This window comes from Malus domestica, chromosome 17 (assembly GCF_042453785.1).
Source record: "Malus domestica chromosome 17, GDT2T_hap1".
Taxonomy (NCBI): domain Eukaryota; kingdom Viridiplantae; phylum Streptophyta; class Magnoliopsida; order Rosales; family Rosaceae; genus Malus; species Malus domestica.
Genome location: NC_091677.1, coordinates 6,692,676 through 6,711,137, shown reverse-complemented (window position 1 = coordinate 6,711,137; position 18,462 = coordinate 6,692,676). Strand labels below are relative to the sequence as shown.

General features: G+C 39.6%; 2 protein-coding genes across 7 annotated transcripts; both read right to left on the bottom strand.

Moving 5' to 3' along the window:
* Nucleotides 1-305: 305 nt before the first annotated feature.
* LOC103404897 (secretory carrier-associated membrane protein 1) lies at nucleotides 306-8,777 on the bottom strand. Its single transcript, XM_029097973.2, has 12 exons — nucleotides 8,497-8,777; nucleotides 8,094-8,198; nucleotides 7,912-7,974; nucleotides 2,734-2,767; nucleotides 2,528-2,650; nucleotides 2,028-2,090; nucleotides 1,853-1,946; nucleotides 1,602-1,647; nucleotides 1,447-1,514; nucleotides 1,041-1,089; nucleotides 738-803; nucleotides 306-639 (listed from the first exon to the last, which is right to left on the bottom strand). Exons 1-12 carry the CDS (start codon nucleotides 8,548-8,550, stop codon nucleotides 553-555), a joined length of 852 nt encoding a protein of 283 aa, XP_028953806.1. The 5' UTR covers nucleotides 8,551-8,777; the 3' UTR covers nucleotides 306-552.
* Nucleotides 8,778-10,559: 1,782 nt separating this feature from the next.
* LOC103404734 (protein STRUBBELIG-RECEPTOR FAMILY 3) lies at nucleotides 10,560-17,246 on the bottom strand. Of its 6 annotated transcripts, none has more exons than XM_008343691.4 (17): nucleotides 16,948-17,246; nucleotides 16,314-16,504; nucleotides 15,995-16,124; nucleotides 15,827-15,898; nucleotides 15,265-15,330; nucleotides 15,059-15,130; nucleotides 14,896-14,967; nucleotides 14,735-14,806; nucleotides 14,596-14,661; nucleotides 14,403-14,468; nucleotides 13,859-14,289; nucleotides 13,356-13,759; nucleotides 12,402-12,673; nucleotides 12,158-12,296; nucleotides 11,512-11,648; nucleotides 11,265-11,421; nucleotides 10,560-11,019 (listed from the first exon to the last, which is right to left on the bottom strand). In XM_008343691.4, exons 2-17 carry the CDS (start codon nucleotides 16,432-16,434, stop codon nucleotides 10,912-10,914), a joined length of 2,385 nt encoding a protein of 794 aa, XP_008341913.3. In that variant the 5' UTR covers nucleotides 16,435-16,504; nucleotides 16,948-17,246; the 3' UTR covers nucleotides 10,560-10,911. The 6 variants fall into 6 exon arrangements, with proteins under 6 accessions (XP_008341913.3, XP_008341912.3, XP_070673685.1 ...); XM_008343690.4 differs by having other exon boundaries at nucleotides 16,710-17,197; XM_070817584.1 differs by lacking the exon at nucleotides 15,995-16,124 and having other exon boundaries at nucleotides 16,948-17,193.
* Between the last annotated feature and the right edge of the window lie 1,216 nt (nucleotides 17,247-18,462).

Below are 18,462 nucleotides of genomic sequence, written 5' to 3'. Positions count from 1 at the left end.
GCTTTCTTAAAATGCATTTGTCATCTGCTTCTTCCAGAAGTACTTTTATGAAGTAGAAACACTTATAAGTTTTTTTGTTTTCTTTTCAGTTAGAGTCTGAAGCGCTTTTGATTGTCAAGAAGCATTTGAAACTAAAATGTAAGTACATTTATTTTATATCACGAACTTTATGTCACGTATTTTGACCACAAAATTCACAATTTGATCTCAAGAAAAATTTCGTTTCCAAGTTAAACATAAAACAAAAACTAAAAACGTTCATCAAATAACTTTCAAAATAATTTCTAAGCTGAAAGCGAAAACAGTTACCGAACAAGTTATAGGTTTCAGTTCTTTATAAATGAATACAGAAACTGAAGTTGTAGCAGATTCAAAGCTGTAGAGACAAGAACTACACACGAAGAAACCAAAGAGCAACATCCATCTGACTGCACAGCCTAACAAGTTGCGTTCTACTATCCCGAAAATCCTCTGGTTCGTGAAGAAACCATCGACCGACAATAAAATAATTCCTAACAAGTTACTATCCGAAGTCCATAGATTTTGACCACTTCATATTGCTGCCATCATGGTGGTTCGTGCAGCCTCCCGCTTCGCCTCTTCTGCCTTTCCGCTGCCTCGGAAATACGTGTATACTTGCTGCAAATACGACGCACAAAGAGTCAGTTTCTCCGAAGAGGGGGAAGAAACGCAGAGTCAAGGGCAAGAGAAGAACGCAAGTTTGTTAATCGTCGAACCTGAATAACCCAAATGCTGAGAAGCGTTTCCAAGACGTACAATGCAAATCCAATGAAGTAGAGTATCTGAAATGAAGAAACAAAGTCTGAGTCTTTACCGCGTCATCAACTCAAGAGAAAACTTCAAGATCAAACCACTGACGGAGCAATCCAACAGTTCCAAGTTTTTCGATTGAACTGAAAAATTCTTGTCACTAACACTGCTAGATTGCTGTGTAGCTGACAACCAAAGTTGTCTGCCGCTTGCAATTACTTAAGGACAATATGGAAGCCAACATGTAATACTGAAAGCCTGAAACTTACCCCAACCGAAACGTTGTAACTCATCAGTTGTATTGCAGGCAAAATACCCCTGTCAACATGATCACACCACAGAAAAAAATGAGCTTCAGAGCAGAAAGAAAACAGTATTCAAGAGGAAATACGATTAATATACATTTCTTCATTGCAGAAATAGAATACGACTACAAGATGCCAAATATTGGGAGAAAAGTTTAGCTAACAAGGTCTGCACGAAATCATAATTATAGGAGTAGCCCACATATGGATGCAAATTATCCACTAATGCAATGTTAAGCTGAAAACTATGATTTTGAATGATGCATCCCTTATTCATTTTTCATTTCTGCCTCGTTCCTCCCTAAACGAAAGAATGAATGTAACTGAGCGATTAGTAAACCTTGTAGACTGCACAGTAAAGAAAACTTACGTGATAGATTTCCCTTTTAAGAAGATTGGAGGAGCAATTGCAGCGTAAATGCAAAACGCAATATGAAGCTGCAAAAAGAAAATCAGGGCACAAAAGCGAGCTAATTTTCACATCTTGAAAGCAGAAAATATAACTGCAGTAAGAACAAAACTCACCAGATAAGACAAGAAAAACCCAGCAAAACTCAGAGCACTATCAGTCCTGTAATAGATGGTACACAATTACAACTATGAGACCTAATATGTTAGGATGAACAAATAACAGGAAGAAAAAAAGTATAAGATAAAAGATATGTCTGACAGATAACCGAGAAGTGCACAATCATTAAATGCATAGGCCTTGAGCCTCATATACAGTTTTGGCATAGTAATACACAACAAGGTCATATCCATGGAATCGTAAGTACCTCATAGCACGATAAAGAGGGCGATACCAGACGAAATAGGCTACAGGAACAGTTGCTAGTAAGTAGATTATGGCCAGAAGCCAAATTATTACACCTGCAAGAGGATACAAATTCAGACTAAATTATGAGTTTATTTATAATGGTTAATAGGTCTACACTAAGTCGCAGATCAAACCTTCTCCTTGGATCCAGGCTACGGTAACTGCCAGAATATTCCACAGGAGACACACAATCAAACCTGAACAGTGCCATAAACTTAGTCAACTTAAACAACTACAGAATTTTTTCATTTAGTAGTTAGAAGATCTTTTTTTGTTGGGAAAAGGCTTTGTTGTTGTTGTTGTTGTAGTAGTTAGAAGATCTTTTGGTACCAAAACAGGTACGATATAAAAAGTTCAACAAGATTGCCTCGACCCAACCGAATAATGCAAAAGCAAAACCCAACTCTGAGAATTATAATGAGTAAATTTGAACAAATCATGCGATCTATATTGCTTCTAGATCCCTTTTTCTGGAAATGTTATAACTTTTGTAAGCAGTTTTAAACTCAAACTACAAAAGTACATACAACAACAAAAAAAAAGCGATCACCGAAAAATCTGCAATCAAATATCATCTGGAAACTGAGGCACCTGTGTGAACGATCACAAAGAAATTAAATAAAACTTAACCTACCCAAATATGTTGTGAACGCAACATACTGGATCCTCTGTAGATGGATTGGTATTTCATTTGCAATGTCATGATGGATGATGGGGAAAAATGGAGGCCAGTTCTTCTCCTCTATAACAACTCCAGCTGCAGAACAAAACAAGGGAAATCACAAATTTGGACTTGGGTGTCATAGTTTTTCACAAGCACATATCAGAAAAGGGATGAACCTTGTTTTATGGCATCTTCTTTGCGCTTTAGTTCCTGGAAAAGGACAATAAAACCGTAAACTCCACTTACTAAATAGAAGAGTAACTTGTTTACAACAACAACAACAAAGCCTTTTCCCACTAAGTGGGGTCGGCTATATGAATCCTAGAACGCCATTGCGCTCGGTTTTGTGTCATGTCCTCCGTTAGATCCAAGTACTCTAAGTCTTTTCTTAGAGTCTCTTCCAAAGTTGTCCTAGGTCTTCCTCTACCCCTTCGGCCCTGAACCTCTGTCCCGTAGTCACATCTTCGAACCGGAGCGTCAGTCGGCCTTCTTTGCACATGTTCAAAATCACCGGAGCCGATTTTCTCTCATATTTCCTACAATTTCGGCTACTCCTACTTTACCTCGGATATCCTCATTCCCAATCTTATCCTTTCTCGTGTGCCCACACATCCCACGAAGCATCCTCATCTCCGCTACACCCATTTTGTGTACGTGTTGATGCTTCACCACCCAACATTCTGTGCCATACAACATCGCTAGCCTTATTGCCGTCCTATAAAATTTTCCCTTGAGCTTCAGTGGCCTACGACGGTCACACAACACGCCGGATGCACTCTTTCCATCCAGCTCGTATTCTATGGTTGAGATCTCCATCTAATTCTCCGTTCTCTTGCAAGATAGATCCTAGGTAGCGAAAACGATCGCTTTTTGTGATCTTCGCTAGATTGCTTCGGTCATTAGTGTGGATAAGTATATAAATGGATAGAGATAGGAAAGCAAACACAAGATGTACGTGGTTCACCCAGATTGGCTACGTCCACGGAATAGAAGAGTTCTCATTAATTGTGAAGGGTTTACACAAGTACATATGTTCAAGCTCTCATTTAGTGAGTACAAGTGAATGATTTAGTACAAATGACATTAGGAAATATTGTGGGAGAATGATCTTGTAATCACGAAACTTCTAAGTATCGGAGTGTGGTGTCGTCTTGACTTGCCTTATCTGTCTCATAGGTAGATGTGGCATCTTCTCTGGAAGTACTCTTCCTCCATCCAGGGGTGGTATCTTTAACTGGTGGAGATGCACAAGGTAATGTATCAATTTCACTTGAAGCTTACTTGTAGTTTCAGGCTTGGTCAAGCGCGATACAAACCATGTAGTAGGAGTCCCCCAAGTCGCCGAGCTAGGGGGTCTGCTGAAAGAGGTGACAGACAAGGTAAGCAATCAGAGCTCCGACTGATTGTTCACCTTCTCCCCATCTTGCAGCAGCATGAAGGATAAAGAGAAGAAAAATGAGAAGAGATGATATGAGATACTTTTGCTTTTGAAGAAGTAACTTTCCACAGGCTTATTCTTGAACTGAGCTGGAGGGTTTTCTGGTTTCCTCCAGAGTATAAGGCCGACTGAAGAATTTGAGGGTCAAAACAAGTCCATCAAATCTAGAGTACGTTCCACCCTGCTGATATGGGATACTTTTGCTTTTGACAGAGTAATGAATGTATCGGCACGTGTGCTGTTACGCTTGTCTCCACATGCTTCCTTGTATCCTTCGCACTTGCCCTATCTGTTCCTCAAGCAGATGCGGAATCTTCCCTGGAAACATAAGATGTTGAAGATGAGTACTCGAGAGCAATGCCAGGTAAGTAATCAGGTAAGGGGTTCCAGGCAGTCAGTTCCTGGCTGGAAGCTTGATTCCAAGTGCTGACTGATTGCTCTCTTTCTCCTTGTCTTGCAGGTAAAAACAAGGCCAAAAGAAAAGACAGGGAAAAAGCATGATATGGGATACTCTTGCTTTTAACCCTGATGATATGAGATATTCTTGCTCTAGTATAGCTTGTTTGCAGAGGTATTATCGGGGGGAAAGAAAGCTGAATATTTCGAAAGGCTTCGTTGGGAGTGCCCTCTCAGATATGATGAAGGGTTGAGCATTTTTGCAGGTCTGCCTGTCCGTTGGGGATGGAGGTCGACATATATAGGAGTCTCCCTAACAACAAGTAGTAATGCTATTCCTTTACCCTGCTTGGTCATAGCACGGTAGTGGGAGCTGCCAGTTTCACATGTTTTAACTCTGTCAGAGCACTTTGAAAAAGTGGTCTGTGGTATCTGGCTCTCGAGATTCGGATAACGATGCCTCTTCGATTTTTGAGAAAGCAATCATGCTGGGGGTATGACTCTCGAGATTCGGAGAGCAGTCTCTTCGATTTTTGAGGAAGTAATCATGTTGGGAGTCTGGCTCTCGAGATTCAGAGGGCGGTGCCTCTTCGATTTTGGAGCAAGCAATCTTGTTGGGAGTGTTGTCTCGAATGTGAGTAAAGGTTGGGCATGTTTGCTAGTCTACCTTGCCACGAAGCACAAAGGTTGACACACAGGGACTTTCCAATTATCCAGCAATGGTACTGTTCCTTTACCCTCTCTTCGATTTTGAGAAAGTAGTCATGTTGGGAGTCTGGCTCTCGAGATTCGGAGGACGGTGCCTCTTCGATTTTGGAGCAAGCAATCTTATTGGGAGTGTTTTCTCGAATGTGAGTAAAGGTTGGGCATGTTTGCTAGTCTACCTTGCCACGAAGCACAGAGGTTGACACACAGGGACTTTCCAATTATCCAGCAGTGGTACTGTTCCTTTACAGTTGTGGGTAATAATATGGTAGCTAGACCTTCAAAATTTATGTGTCTAAACTTTTGTTAGTGCTGTTTCTTTGCTGTTTCTTTGCTATTCTTTTACCTTTCTTGGTCAGAGCGATGTAGTGGGAGCTGCAAGCTTCACGTGCTCAACTTTGGCAGAGAACTTTGGCAAAGTTATTTGTGGTACCCATGAGCTATTGTTGCGTGTGGGAAGTGGGTGATTGAACAGTAAGATTCATGTGCTTTCTACTTCACCAGAAGTCTTCGACAGAATGCCCATAATTTCTGCAAAGCTGAGTGTGCGTGTGACAGGTGCTGACAAGGCTAGAAAAGTAGGTGCCTCTTCGATTTCTGAGATCGGCCCTCGTGGTCTCTGAGCAGCCCAGCTTTTGAGAAAGCGAGCGCCTCTTCGATTAATTCGGATAACGATGCCTCATCGATTTTTGAGAAAGCAATCATGCTGGGGGTCTGGCTCTCGAGATTCGGGGAGCAGTGTCTCTTCGATTTTTGAGAAAGTAATCATGTTGGGAGTCTGGCTCTCGAGATTCGGAGGGCGGTGCCTCTTCGATTTTGGAGCAAGCAATCTTGTTGGGAGTGTTTTCTCGAATGTGAGTAAAGGTTGGGCATGTTTGCTAGTCTACCTTGCCACGAAGCACAGAGGTTGACACACAGGGACTTTCCAATTATCCAGCAATGGTACTGTTCCTTTACCCTCTCTTCGATTTTTAAGAAAGTAGTCATGTTGGGAGTCTGGCTCTCGAGATTCGGAGGACGGTGCCTCTTCGATTTTGGAGCAAGCAATCTTATTGGGAGTGTTTTCTCGAATGTGAGTAAAGGTTGGGCATGTTTGCTAGTCTACCTTGCCACGAAGCACAGAGGTTGACACATAGGGACTTTCCAATTATCCAGCAGTGGTACTGTTCCTTTACCCTTGTGGGTAATAATATGGTAGCTAGACCTTCAAAATTTATGGGTCTAAACTTTGTTAGTGTTGTTTCTTTGCTATTCTTTTACCCTTCTTGGTCAAAGCGATGTAGTGGGAGCTGCAAGCTTCACGTGCTCAACTTTGGCAGAGAACTTTGGCAAAGTTATCTGTGGTACCCATGAGCTATTGTTGCGTGTGGGAAGTGGGTGATTGAACAGTAAGATTCATATGTTTTCTACTTCCCCAGAAGTCTTTGACAGAATGCCCATAATTTCCGCAAAACTGAGTGTGCGTGTGACAGGTGCTGACAAGGCTGGAAAAGGCTGGAAAAGTAGGTGCCTCTTCGATTTCTGAGATCGGCCCTCGTGGTCTCTGGGGAGCCCAGCTTTTGAGAAAGCGAGCGCCTCTTCGATTTTTGAGATCGGCCTTCGTGGTCTTTGAGCAGCCCAACTTTTGAGAAAGCAAACGCCTCTTCGATTTCTGAGATCAACCCTCGTGATCTCTAAGCAGCCCAGCTTTTGAGAAAGCAAACGCCTCTTCGATTTCTGAGCAGGCGCCTCTTCGATTTCTGAAGCTTCGTCGAGTGCAGATTTTTATAGGGGCTGGCATTAAGTTCCAAAGCACACTTGAATCTCCACCAGTAGAAGCTTCATTCTTGCACTTCTAAGATCTTGATTTGTCCGACCTCTTCTCTCTTCAACACCTTTGAAAATGTCTGGCCCCTCCGACCGTCGTTTTGACTTGAACCTTGTTGAAGAGGCAGCCCCGCCTTCTCCAGACAACATATGGCGCCCATCCTTCGTCTCCCCTACTGGTCCTCTTACCGTTGGGGATTCCGTGATGAAGAATGATATGACCGCTGCGGTGGTGGCCAGGAACCTTCTCACTCCCAAAGATAACAGACTACTTTCCAAACGGTCTGATGAGTTAGCTGTTAAGGATTCGCTGGCTCTCAGTGTTCAGTGTGCAGGTTCTGTGTCTAATATGGCCCAACGCCTATTTGCTCGAACCCGCCAAGTTGAATCATTGGCGGCTGAAGTGATGAGTCTCAAACAGGAGATTAGAGGGCTCAAGCATGAGAATAAACAGTTGCACCGGCTCGCACATGACTATGCTACAAACATGAAGAGGAAGCTTGACCAGATGAAGGAAACTGATGGTCAGGTTTTACTTGATCATAAGAGATTTGTGGGTTTGTTCCAAAGGCATTTATTGCCTTCGTCTTCTGGGGCTGTACCGCGTAATGAAGCTCCAAATGATCAACCTCTGATGCCTCCTCCTTCTAGGGTTCTGTCTAGTACTGAGGCTCTAAATGATCCCCCTCCGGTGCCTTCTCTTTCTGGGGCTCTACCGACTGCTGAGACTACTCCTAAGCAACCTTTGTGAAGGCTCCCTCTTGTGTGCTTATTTTGACTCATGTATATGTACATATTTGTAGCTTATCGGGGAGAAGAGTAACTTGTTTAAAAGAATAAAAATTCTCATTCAAATCAATGTTGCAAGGACTGCTTAATGGTGTCCAAATAAAAACTTGGAACGCATATTTTGTTCACCGAAACATTCAATCGAAAGTGGTTGATTATTCCTGTTCTCATTGCAACAATTGCGTGTAACGGTCTGGGAAATTTGTTTGTAGGATATTACCTGTTCCCTCTTTTTCAATTCAGCCTCTTTAGCTTTGAGTTCCTTCTCCTTTGCTTGTATACTCTATAGCAACAAAAATAATAAGAAAAACAGAAAACAATTAATTGCTTGTACAATAAGTTAATAACAGATGAACAAAAGGCCTTGACAATGTGATTCCACATCTTCCATATGCTGACTACCTTTGAATTGTCAAGAGGAATATCAATTGTTGCATTGCGATCATAGGGTTCCGGAGGAAGGGGCGAAAGCCTTGGATTTGCAGGGGCAACACCTCCACCTACATTCTACAAATTCAACAAAAAGTAATAAGATGGAAAGTTACAAACGAAAGGAACTTTCTTTACACATGCGATGTTCTAAACTACTCTAATCTACCGGAAGTGAACCGATACCAACTAAGAACTGAAACGGATCATCGAATAATCAAAACAAGCTACATTGCGGATTTCAATTCCCGGTGGAATCAAATTCCAAAGAGAAACGGAAACGCATTGAACATTTCGCACTCTGATCAAAGGAGTTTCAACATATCAGCAATTCCAATTCCAAAAACTCGTAATGCAGGTCTGTAATGGAACTCACCGCAAAGGGATTGACCTCCTCGTCGGCGAAAGGGTTCGAATCGTATCGATTCATGGGAGCGAACCAGGAGATCCACGCTCTGGCGACTCTGCGATAACAATGGGATTCCTAATCGGGAATGCGAGAGTTAGAGGTTTCGGGAATCGGAATTGCCGATCATGAAAAATGAGAGAGAGATAGAGAGAGAGAGAGAGAGAGAGGTTATTGTGGTCGATTGGTGAAACGAAGAGTGTACGTACGGCCTTGGTTTTAGTGGGAGCTGTTTGTTTCCCGGGAAAATTGAAACGGAAAATTAGAGAAAATATTATATATAAAAGCGTTTGGCGGGGAAGCGTGGCATGGGGCCTTTTTTTTTATCCCACGTGTAATATTTCAGACATTAAAAATTGGGAAGTAAAAAATAAGTCATATTTAATAGTCATTTCTTTGTCAGTAAGATTTGGAGGCACAATTTTATGATTTTATCTAATTAAGACTGTCACCTCACTAGATTTAATTTTGGCTTATTTTTAGCTATACCAAATTCAATTTTATTCTCACTTGCATTCCGTAACTCAAAAGTCATAATTCTACTTTCTAAAACTCGAAGTTCACTTCATTTTGTCTTCTAAACTCGATTTTGATCATATTTTGCCTCCTAAAACTTAAAAGTTGTCTTTATAAAACTCAAAATTCGTTTCACATTGTCTTAGATCTGTTAATTTCTTATGTGGATTTGATTTGGGTGCTCTAGGCTCATCAATTTCTTTTTTTTTCTTTTTTATCTCTTCAATTTCTATTAAACTTAATATTCTCTATTTGTTGAATGTTAACACATAATAGAAAGTTATAATTAAATTTATTGAGCATGTGACATAGTCTTATTAGGTGTTGGAACCCACATATGTTTAGGAAGCGACTTATAAGTTTAAGAGAAGAGAGAGTCTACCAGTCTAAGTGGAACAAATTTTAAGTTTCAGGAATAAGTGATGATTTTTGAGTTAAAAAGGGCAAAATAAAATCAACATAGAGTTTCAAGAGTCCTAACTAAAAATAAGCAATTTATTTTCTTAATAGTATTGATAGAGAATTAAATTTGAATTTTAGAAGCGAATGAGATCGTCATGTATTAGATTGGACTAGCACCCAAAAGGATTTATATATATCTATACAAGAAAAAGGTGGAGCTATTTGCGTTCAACTCTTTTAGGCTTGCATTGTGGTAATGCATTAAGGGAGCGTGCAAAGCGGTGATTAAGTAAAACCACAATCACTAAGGTAAAAAAATTTGTTTTAACTATTTGACACCAATTAAAATAGCTTCAATTAAGACCAATCAAAATGAATTCAATGCGGACTTGGTTTTCTTAGGGCGGCTCATTTTGTAACTGTCGGCGTAGCGGTTGCGGCGGTTGCGGCGGTGGCGGCACGCTTGATGGGATTAGGGTTATGGTTTTCCTTTTATGATTTTGTCTTATTGTTAAATGGGTTTTCTGGCTTTTCCCAATTTTTATTGAGCTGTTTGTTGTAACTTGTATTGGGACGTTTCCAATTTGTGTTTTCTCATAAAACAATTCACCACTGGTTATTATTAAATTTTATTATTCGAGACAGTAAATTAACTATAATGCTCGTATATTTTTTGCCAAGAACTTTTATATTCTCAATACATCTCTTCACGAGTACAGCATAATTTATCAAATACACAGATACGTGTACATCATAATTTATCAAATACGCGGATACGTGGAAATCGGAATACATGCAGCCAAATTGGTTGTACTTGTAGCATGTCAATGAAGTGTCCATCCTAACACCATGTTTAAGTTGAAACATTCAAACTGAAACCAGTTTTAACTTCATCTTCACTACTTGACTAAAGCAGTCCCAACTTGTTGCTAAAACTACAATCAAATCAAGCGATGCATGAAGAGCCTAAATGGCTGAACAAATCAAATTCCTGCCGTTGTTTATGAGTGATTCCGCGTTTCAATCCGTGAAAAATTCGCAGTGCATATCAGTTACGAAATGGAGTAGAACAATTTGAACCGGTAGAAATCAAGTTTTGCAAGGCATCACAGAAATACAGCAGCTGAAAATGATTCACTATCAAGAACTTTTAGTGACAAACAATAATTGCTAAACAAATGGGTTAGCTCATTCTTGCAAGATAGACGACGTTGCATGAGTTTAAATAATAATTGAATGACCAGAAAATATCGAACACCAATATCGGACTGTTGAGCTATTCACATTCCAGAACTAGCGTAGTTGATCGCAGCGAGCACTCCCTGGAAACGCTTGTGATGCGAACGTCGATGGTGATAGTTCCGGCCATCATCTGCAGCACGTTTACGCACATGTCTATTCTTGGTTCTAGCAGTAGCTACAACTGGTGCACCCCCATCATTACTAGTGTGGTCATTAGGTCTTTTTTCATAAATGCGAGTCTTCACTTGATCCACTGCCATTAGGCTCTCGCCGTATCATGTCTAACAGGTCTTGAACAACTTCAGACATTGGTGGCCTGAACTCTGGTTCCGACTGTAGAATATAATACGCGTCAGGAATATGGTTGGCTTTGAAATCGAATTAGTAAACTTGTGGTAAATAAAACTAAGAGTGTATGAACATTTAAAGCATATTATATCTTGACCGAATAGAGATACCAGGTATCTTATGTCTATCAACCGAATGATGCCCGTGTTGAAGCATATTACGTCCCAAACTCCATAAAACAAAGTCTTGATTAACTGCATAATTTAAGAAGTCAAAATGACGTTGCTCACCTGAACGCATCGAGATATAATGTCTGCAAAGTGCGATAAAGACTTTGTAGGATATTGTCCATTTAGAGAAGGATCGACCATCCTCGATAATGCATCAATGTCATGTAGCTGGGTAGTGGCCCATCTAACAAGGAATTGCTCCCCTCGGCTCCTTGTGCTGTGAATTCAAAATTTTCACATACAAAATCAAATCAGGGGTGGACGGGAAGAAGTGAGAATGCAATTAAGAATTTGTTATTCTTTTCACCTGTCATAGGACTTTCGGCCTGTTAATAGTTCCAACATTACCACCCCAAAGCTGTAAACATCACTCTGACGAGTATAAATTCCAGACTCAAATTCTGGAGCTCCATAACCATAGGCCGCTAGCAGATGTCCTGACAACTGAAAGTAAAAAACAAGTTAGTATTAGTAAGTAGCATTGAGGATGGCACTAAGTAGACAATCAAGACACTGCATGTTTTTCAAAAACAAAGTAACAAGGAAGACCAATAGTCCAATAAGCAAGCTTCGAGATCAGAAGATGAAGTCAACCAACCAACAGGAATGACCCAAAAGCTACAAAAATATAGGGAATATTGGCTTGCACTAGAGTGCACAATTACATCCATCTAAAATGCAAAGGAATCGTTTCCATTCATACACTATTTTTTCATCAATACTCCTCATTTGAAGGCTATTTATCTATTCTATATATTCAATCAAAATGGAAAAATCATTTATCACACCAAATTCTCCCACTAATTAAAACCATGAAAAAGGAATACAATACATCTCCCCGGAAAGAAAAAAAACTTAAAATCGTCAATGTTGGTCATGACTCACGAATCATGACCCACACTTTTGTAGACAAAAAGCAGCAACTCTGGAAAAGATGTAGAACAATGACTCACCTGACTAACGGAGCCTGATGAAATCAATGGAGCCAAGCCACAGTCAGAAACATGCACGGAAAGGTCATCATCAAGGAGAAGGTTGGCAGCCTTGAAATTTCTGTGTACAATAGGTGGCTCACAGATTTCATGTAAATACCTTCTCGAACAAAATAAAAATGGAGTTAGACTCACTGTATCTCCTATTACCATTGTGATCAGGGAAAAAGACGTGCAAATGAGTAAATTTGGAAATTGTACTCACTCTAAGGCTCTTGCAGCTTCAAGTGCCATTCTAATACGAGCATTCCAGGGGAGTTTCTTCTTGAATTCATCATCCATGTGCAGAGCATCATGCAGTGAACCATTACTGCAATACTCATAGATAAGAAGCCTTTGACCATGCTCTGCACAGTAACCCATAAGCTCGACAACATTAGCATGCCTGATTCTGTCAATGTTGTCTACCAGTTCAAGGAACTCGTCATCTTTCTGCTGACTAGAAGCTCTCTTGTCCAATTTCTTGACTGCAAGTAGCTGCAAAAGCATCCCAAAAGAATAGTGTCAGTTTCTAAACTATTCTATGCATATAACAGAAACTGCTTGATCGCTTTAGATAGAAGCACATGACATGGGAAGAGAGAAGAATGTCTTCGTGCATACAAAAGTACCCAAAAAAATGAAATAATTCTCTTCACGCAACTCTTTGACCAACTTTTAGTCTTTATAAAGTAAAATATCCACATCTTATCTGTTTAAAGTGAAATTGATAAAAAAATTATTATGAAGTCTTCCTGAAATTGCCGATCAAGTTTGACACTTGATCTCGATGAAAATAGGATCTCTCTACATATCAATTCATATAATCTTAGAAGGGAGGGAAAAATGGTTTTTGGTTTTTTAGAAACTTATCACATAATGAACATGAAGCACTGAATGTCTATATAAAGAATTAGATGCACACATGCCATATGGTTATTTCGCTACTAGATCAATTATATGGTTCAAAAAGAACTCTGCGGTTTGAAGTACACAGAGCAGATACTAAATAAACTGTAAACAAGAAGGCTGTCGAAAACTATCAAGCAATGCTGGTGGACCTAGCACAACAAAATTGCGAAAATGGTGCAAAACAACAAGCGCCTAACATAAATTTCATTTAACAACTCAGCCATTAAGAAGATGCAATAAAAGAAAAGGCCATCATAAAGAAACAGACCTTTCCGCTAGGTAGCTGTGCCCTATAGACACTTCCCAGCATGCCTGATCCTAGAAGGTTATCCGGAGAGAAGCTGTTTGTATGTTGCTGAAGGGAAGCAATGGTAAACGACTTCGCAGAAATTGTACGATTTGGACTTTTGGTGGAAGGCTTCTGTGTAGGCAGTTTGGTAGGCACAGTTGGCTTCACAATGACCTTCTGAACAGGCAGTGTTGGAGGAGGGGGAGGTGGAGGAGGAGGAGGTATTGAATACAAATCAAGTGCACTCAAACTATCCTCTCGCTTTGGTGCTGCGGCCATTCTATGTACCTTTCTGTCTTGCTCATCATTTGGCTTCGGAATTGCCCATGTTCTTCTGGTTTCTGGCTCATTATCCTCTTTGGGCCTCACAACTTCTTTTGGAACTGTTAACCAAAATTTTAGTGAATTTCTTAGAATAAGATGAATGAAAATGGACGACCGAAGAAACAAATTAAACTGAAGAAAAAAGTGAAAGAATTTACCTTTCTGCATTTGATTGGTTGGTTGAACCACCAAGGACCCATCGTCCCTGGGAGGGTTTTCCCTGTCACCTGTATATGCACCTATTTGATGCCGCTTGGAAATTCTGTCAGCCTCTTCTCTTCGTCTACTACGTCTTGGCATGAAAAACAGAATCGCTAGAATCAAAATAATAAACACCAAAGCCCCTCCAATTGATATTCCAACCACCCTTTTCTTAGTTAGAAATTTCTTCGGTTTTCCAGAATTTGATGCATCTTGTGAAGATGGTCCATCAGCCGATTTCCCATTTTTTGGAGGACTTCTGCCAGGCGTTTTCCCAGTAGGTGGTCCCCAAAATGCTAGCGGAGGTGCTGGCGGACTCGATGGAGATGTGGGTGATGTTGGTGGAGGGACTGGAGCAAGAGAAGCATTGAATGGATTCCCATCTTTTCTGCATTAAAAATATAAGAATTAGCTCTTAGCTACGTGGAGAATCTCTTTCCTTGATACCAATAAAACTTAAAGCTTCATTTAAAGATAAGTCTACTGTGTGTGAAACCGCACTTGAAATTCGGGATGCTCAGCAACTTTTCAGGTATGGGTCCAGCAAAAAGGTTGTTCTCTATATTCCTGTTCAACAAGGCAGAAAATCATTTATGATGGGAAAGAAACAGTGGACATAATCAGAAGGCAAGATAAAACTATAAACTTCTGACTACTGTATATAACAATCAAAATGAGTTGTTTAGAGGATTACAAGTCGCTTAGGGGAAGATCCTGCAAAACGTCGAGGGTTCCAGACAGCTGATTGTTCTGCAAATGTCTGCCAATAGAGGAGTTAGCTCAACTCATTGAGATAAACTATGCATAATAAAAACCTGACACAAGATACTCACAGAGTGGTCAGAGTTGTCAGGCTTCCTAGAGAGGGTGGCAGTTGGCCGCTCAAATTGTTACTGGAAATATCTCTGCAAAAAGTCAGTGTGTACATCAGCTACTAATAGTTAACAAAAGTCATCCAAAGTATAATTCCGAAAAATTCAGAATAAGAACCTACAAGTTGGTCAACCCTGGAATGCTCTGAAAGGAATCTGGTATTTCTCCAGTTAATTGATTATTATTAAGAGACCTGATTGGCGAAATAGTATATCTTAGAAACAATTATATAAAAAACTGGGAGCTGCTGTGCTGTACCAAAAGCTAGCAAATTGATGACTTACATTGCTGTGAGCACAGCTAACGAGGCTATAGAATCTGGGATGCTTCCGGTGAATTGGTTAGCTGAAAGAAAACTGCCAAAGGTAAAGACTATCAAATCTTTTGCACAAGGATGTGAGCACAACAGGTAGGAAATAATCAGCAGTCTGGGGCTAGTATTTAATATATGCAGTACAAAATTATTATTTCATAAAGAGGGTTCACGTACAAGCTTTGCAGGGTAGCAGGTAAACTGGATGGAATACTTCCCCCGATATGGTTGTTGCTTAGATCTCTGCACACAAACACCAATGTCAAAGGTCCACAAATGTATCAAAAACATAAGGTCAGCTACATATTATGATATGAGGCAAGTATTCTACGATCTTTTCCCGACAATTTGCATTCTATATGCAGCGCACTCACACTCCATGGAAACAAGTCACTTGTCAAATGCACTATCATCCTAATGAGCATGTTGAAAACCATCTAGTGATGAGCTTTGCACCCCACACTATCATCCAAAGTAAATAACTCGAGTAAAAAAAAATGTGGTGACCTTAAACACAAAAAGCCCATACAAACTAATCAAACCTAACTCTACTCGCAATCGCCCCATCCTGCATATCACTCCCATTTTGCCTGTTTTGTCTTGAAATGAAGAACAATGTAAAGGATTTTAATGCCAGTGAATGAAAAAAATTAATTTGGAGCAAAAGATATAACAAACCAGCAATCTCGCACACGTACACAATCATCAAGTTCAACCAGAAAAAGAGAGTACAACTTACATTGCCCGTATTGAAGAAAACATTCCCAAGTGTTCACCCAGTTCTCCTCCCAAATTAGCGCCATTAAGAACACTATAAAATCATTAGAACCATAAGCCACTGACAATTAACATGTTACGAAAAAAAAATTATATCAATAAAAGAAGTCGAGCAAAGAGATTAACGTACATTCCCAATATTATAGAATCGTTGCATTGAACACCTTGCCATGCTTCACCACACGGGTCTCCTCCAGCAGAAGTCCACCCGGGAAGAACAGGTGTGCCAAGCGAAGCATGTAAGTTGTTAATTGCAGCAACTGATCAAACCACAAGTAAAACACATACAATAAGTGTTTACATCTCCAATTAACCATATGAACTAAGAAAAACAATCAAGTCAACATATTTCCACACACAATTTCACTAAACTAACGCATATGAACTCCGAAACTACCAGACGGAAGCCACATTATAGCGAAAAATCGATCGAATAAGTAGAGAATTACCATCAGTAGAACTAGTTGCTCCAAGAGAAACTTGAGCAAAGTAGATCAGAAGCAACCCCACTGAAACCTCAGCATAGATCTTCAACTTCTTGTGCTCCAAAACAGATCTCTTCCTTCCCATTGCTCTCAAATTTTAGCTTACTTCTCAATCCCCTCTTCTCTATCCAATCACTCACACATCATCTTCCAATCTGAAAAGCAATTAAAAAACAAATTAAAAGGGATTATTAAATAACAAAAATTAATACTTTATATAAACAGAAAACAACCCATGATCTTAACTTCCCAGAAAACGAAAACCCAATTGCCAAAATTCAAAGATAAACAACCCCATAAGAGAATCAAACATACAGACAAGCATATGGTTCATGTAAAAAAGCAACGAGATGAACTTACAGAGAAAATGGAGAGGTGAAATACTAATTAACCAAATGCTGAGTGAAACCAATGGAAATTATTGAATTAAATAATGCAGGAAATGCAGAGAGCTTTGCGGAAAAGGAAGTGATTGCTTGTCTGGGATGTTTTTAGCAGGACAAGATAAAAAAACCTTAGACGCTAAGATGCAAATGGAAAGCAATGAAGTGAGGGATGCGAACATAATTATCGCGTCATAACTTGGATTTATATTTACCGGAAATTGTTTTTTTAAGCCTTGGGAGAAAAGAAAGAGGTGGAGAAAAAGGCAGAGGAAACTGCAGAGAAGGTGGAGACAGAGTGAGGAAGGAGGAAGGAGGAAGGAGGAAGGTGGAGGTGTTGTGAAGCTCTGAAACTCTTCTTTCTCTCTCTGCTTTCTGTTCTTTCTTTCTCTCTCCTTCCACTATCTTTCTCTCTCTAAACTTCTTGTACTGAGGAACACTGTATGTGTCAATGCCTGTGCGTGTATGTCATGCATATCTCCTCGTAAGAAAAAAGGGTGAACATTAAGTCCACGCTCTCTCTGGGGCGCGCGTGAAATTTATTATATTTGAGATTCATCTTCTAAGAATAATAATATCTCAAAATATTTTTACTTTTCTGCCACTTATAAATTTTGGGATAAATATTGTGAGGATGCTTGAATCGTGTGAGTCCATCTAAATTTGTGGCTACTGAATTGCACATCTTAAACGTGGGACGATATTTTTTTGGGTGTATTTTGCTCTTTAGAAGCATGAAAACAAAAACCTTAATGACTACCATGTATTTTTGTGAGAATTGAGCGCAATAATTGTGTGCTCTGTCTAAAAAAAATATCTCTTTCAACAAAATAAAAATTGAGTGTCGCCAGATCATATGATAATCATGAACAAAATCTTTAAAAGTTGAATCAACCTAAAGAGAAAACTAGGAATGCATTTTTGTTATGTTACTAATACTTGTGCTTAATAAAAACAATAGACCATATATTAATTCCATATTTCCATCCCTTTTTTTTGAAAAATTAAATAAAAGAAAAATACCTTAAGAAGTTTTATTTGGACTAAAATTAGAATTAAAAAAAATAAATAAATAAAAAAACATTTGCCATGGTAGTGTTTGTGTTGCCACGCTTACCCCACGCGCGTAACGTGATAAATTAAGGGACACCGGAAAACTAAGTTTCAAAAGTTTTCTTACTGTAAAAGACGGTACCGTCAATAATAGCCGCCAGCTTTTCTATGGGCCTCACGTGTTTCGTCGAATGATTATTATGGGCTTTTTGTTTAGATCATTGAAAGCCCACAAAAATTAATATATTTAAATATCCGCTGAAAACAAAATTACGAAAACGGTCATAAATCTTGACTTTTTCCAGAAGCCCGTCTGGATGAGGAGCGCTGGAATATTTTTGTCATAAACGTTAGGGTGTGGAAATAAAATTGTAGGTCAGAAAAAGCGCTTTTGAAAAAAGCAATTTTATCTGCTTTTTTTTCAGAAAAGTCAGAAGTCATAAGAAAAATTGGAAAAAAAAAATGGGTATCTGAAAAAAGGGAAGCAGATTTTAGCTGTCACTCATCTGGGAATCTATCTGACAAGGGCCAGTTAAGCTCACCGACTAAATTTAAACGCCAACTTTTGTGTCGTTTTGTTCACGTCAGCAGATTTAATCATAGTTTAAAGTGTCTGTTTGGTCCCCGGAAGAAATAGTATATTACGGCGACACCACGGCTGAGTTAAGGTTCTATTA

What these genes read in the sequence shown, in the direction of transcription:
- LOC103404897 (XM_029097973.2), bottom strand. Translation starts at nt 8,550, where the DNA reads ATGAATCGATACGATTCGAACCCTTTCGCCGACGAGGAGGTCAATCCC. An exon ending in AGGAGGTCAATCCCTTTGCG is followed by an intron (nt 8,199 to 8,496) that starts GTGAGTTCCATT and finishes TTGAATTTGTAG; the next exon opens with AATGTAGGTGGAGGTGTTGC. An exon ending in GTTACAACGTTTCGGTTGGG is followed by an intron (nt 804 to 1,040) that starts GTAAGTTTCAGG and finishes TCTTCATTTCAG; the next exon opens with ATACTCTACTTCATTGGATT.
- LOC103404734 (XM_008343691.4), bottom strand. Translation starts at nt 16,434, where the DNA reads ATGGGAAGGAAGAGATCTGTTTTGGAGCACAAGAAGTTGAAGATCTAT. An exon ending in CCTGCTACCCTGCAAAGCTT is followed by an intron (nt 15,131 to 15,264) that starts GTACGTGAACCC and finishes TACCTTTGGCAG; the next exon opens with TTTTCTTTCAGCTAACCAAT. An exon ending in CTGAGCATCCCGAATTTCAA is followed by an intron (nt 14,290 to 14,402) that starts GTGCGGTTTCAC and finishes TTTTTAATGCAG; the next exon opens with AAAAGATGGGAATCCATTCA.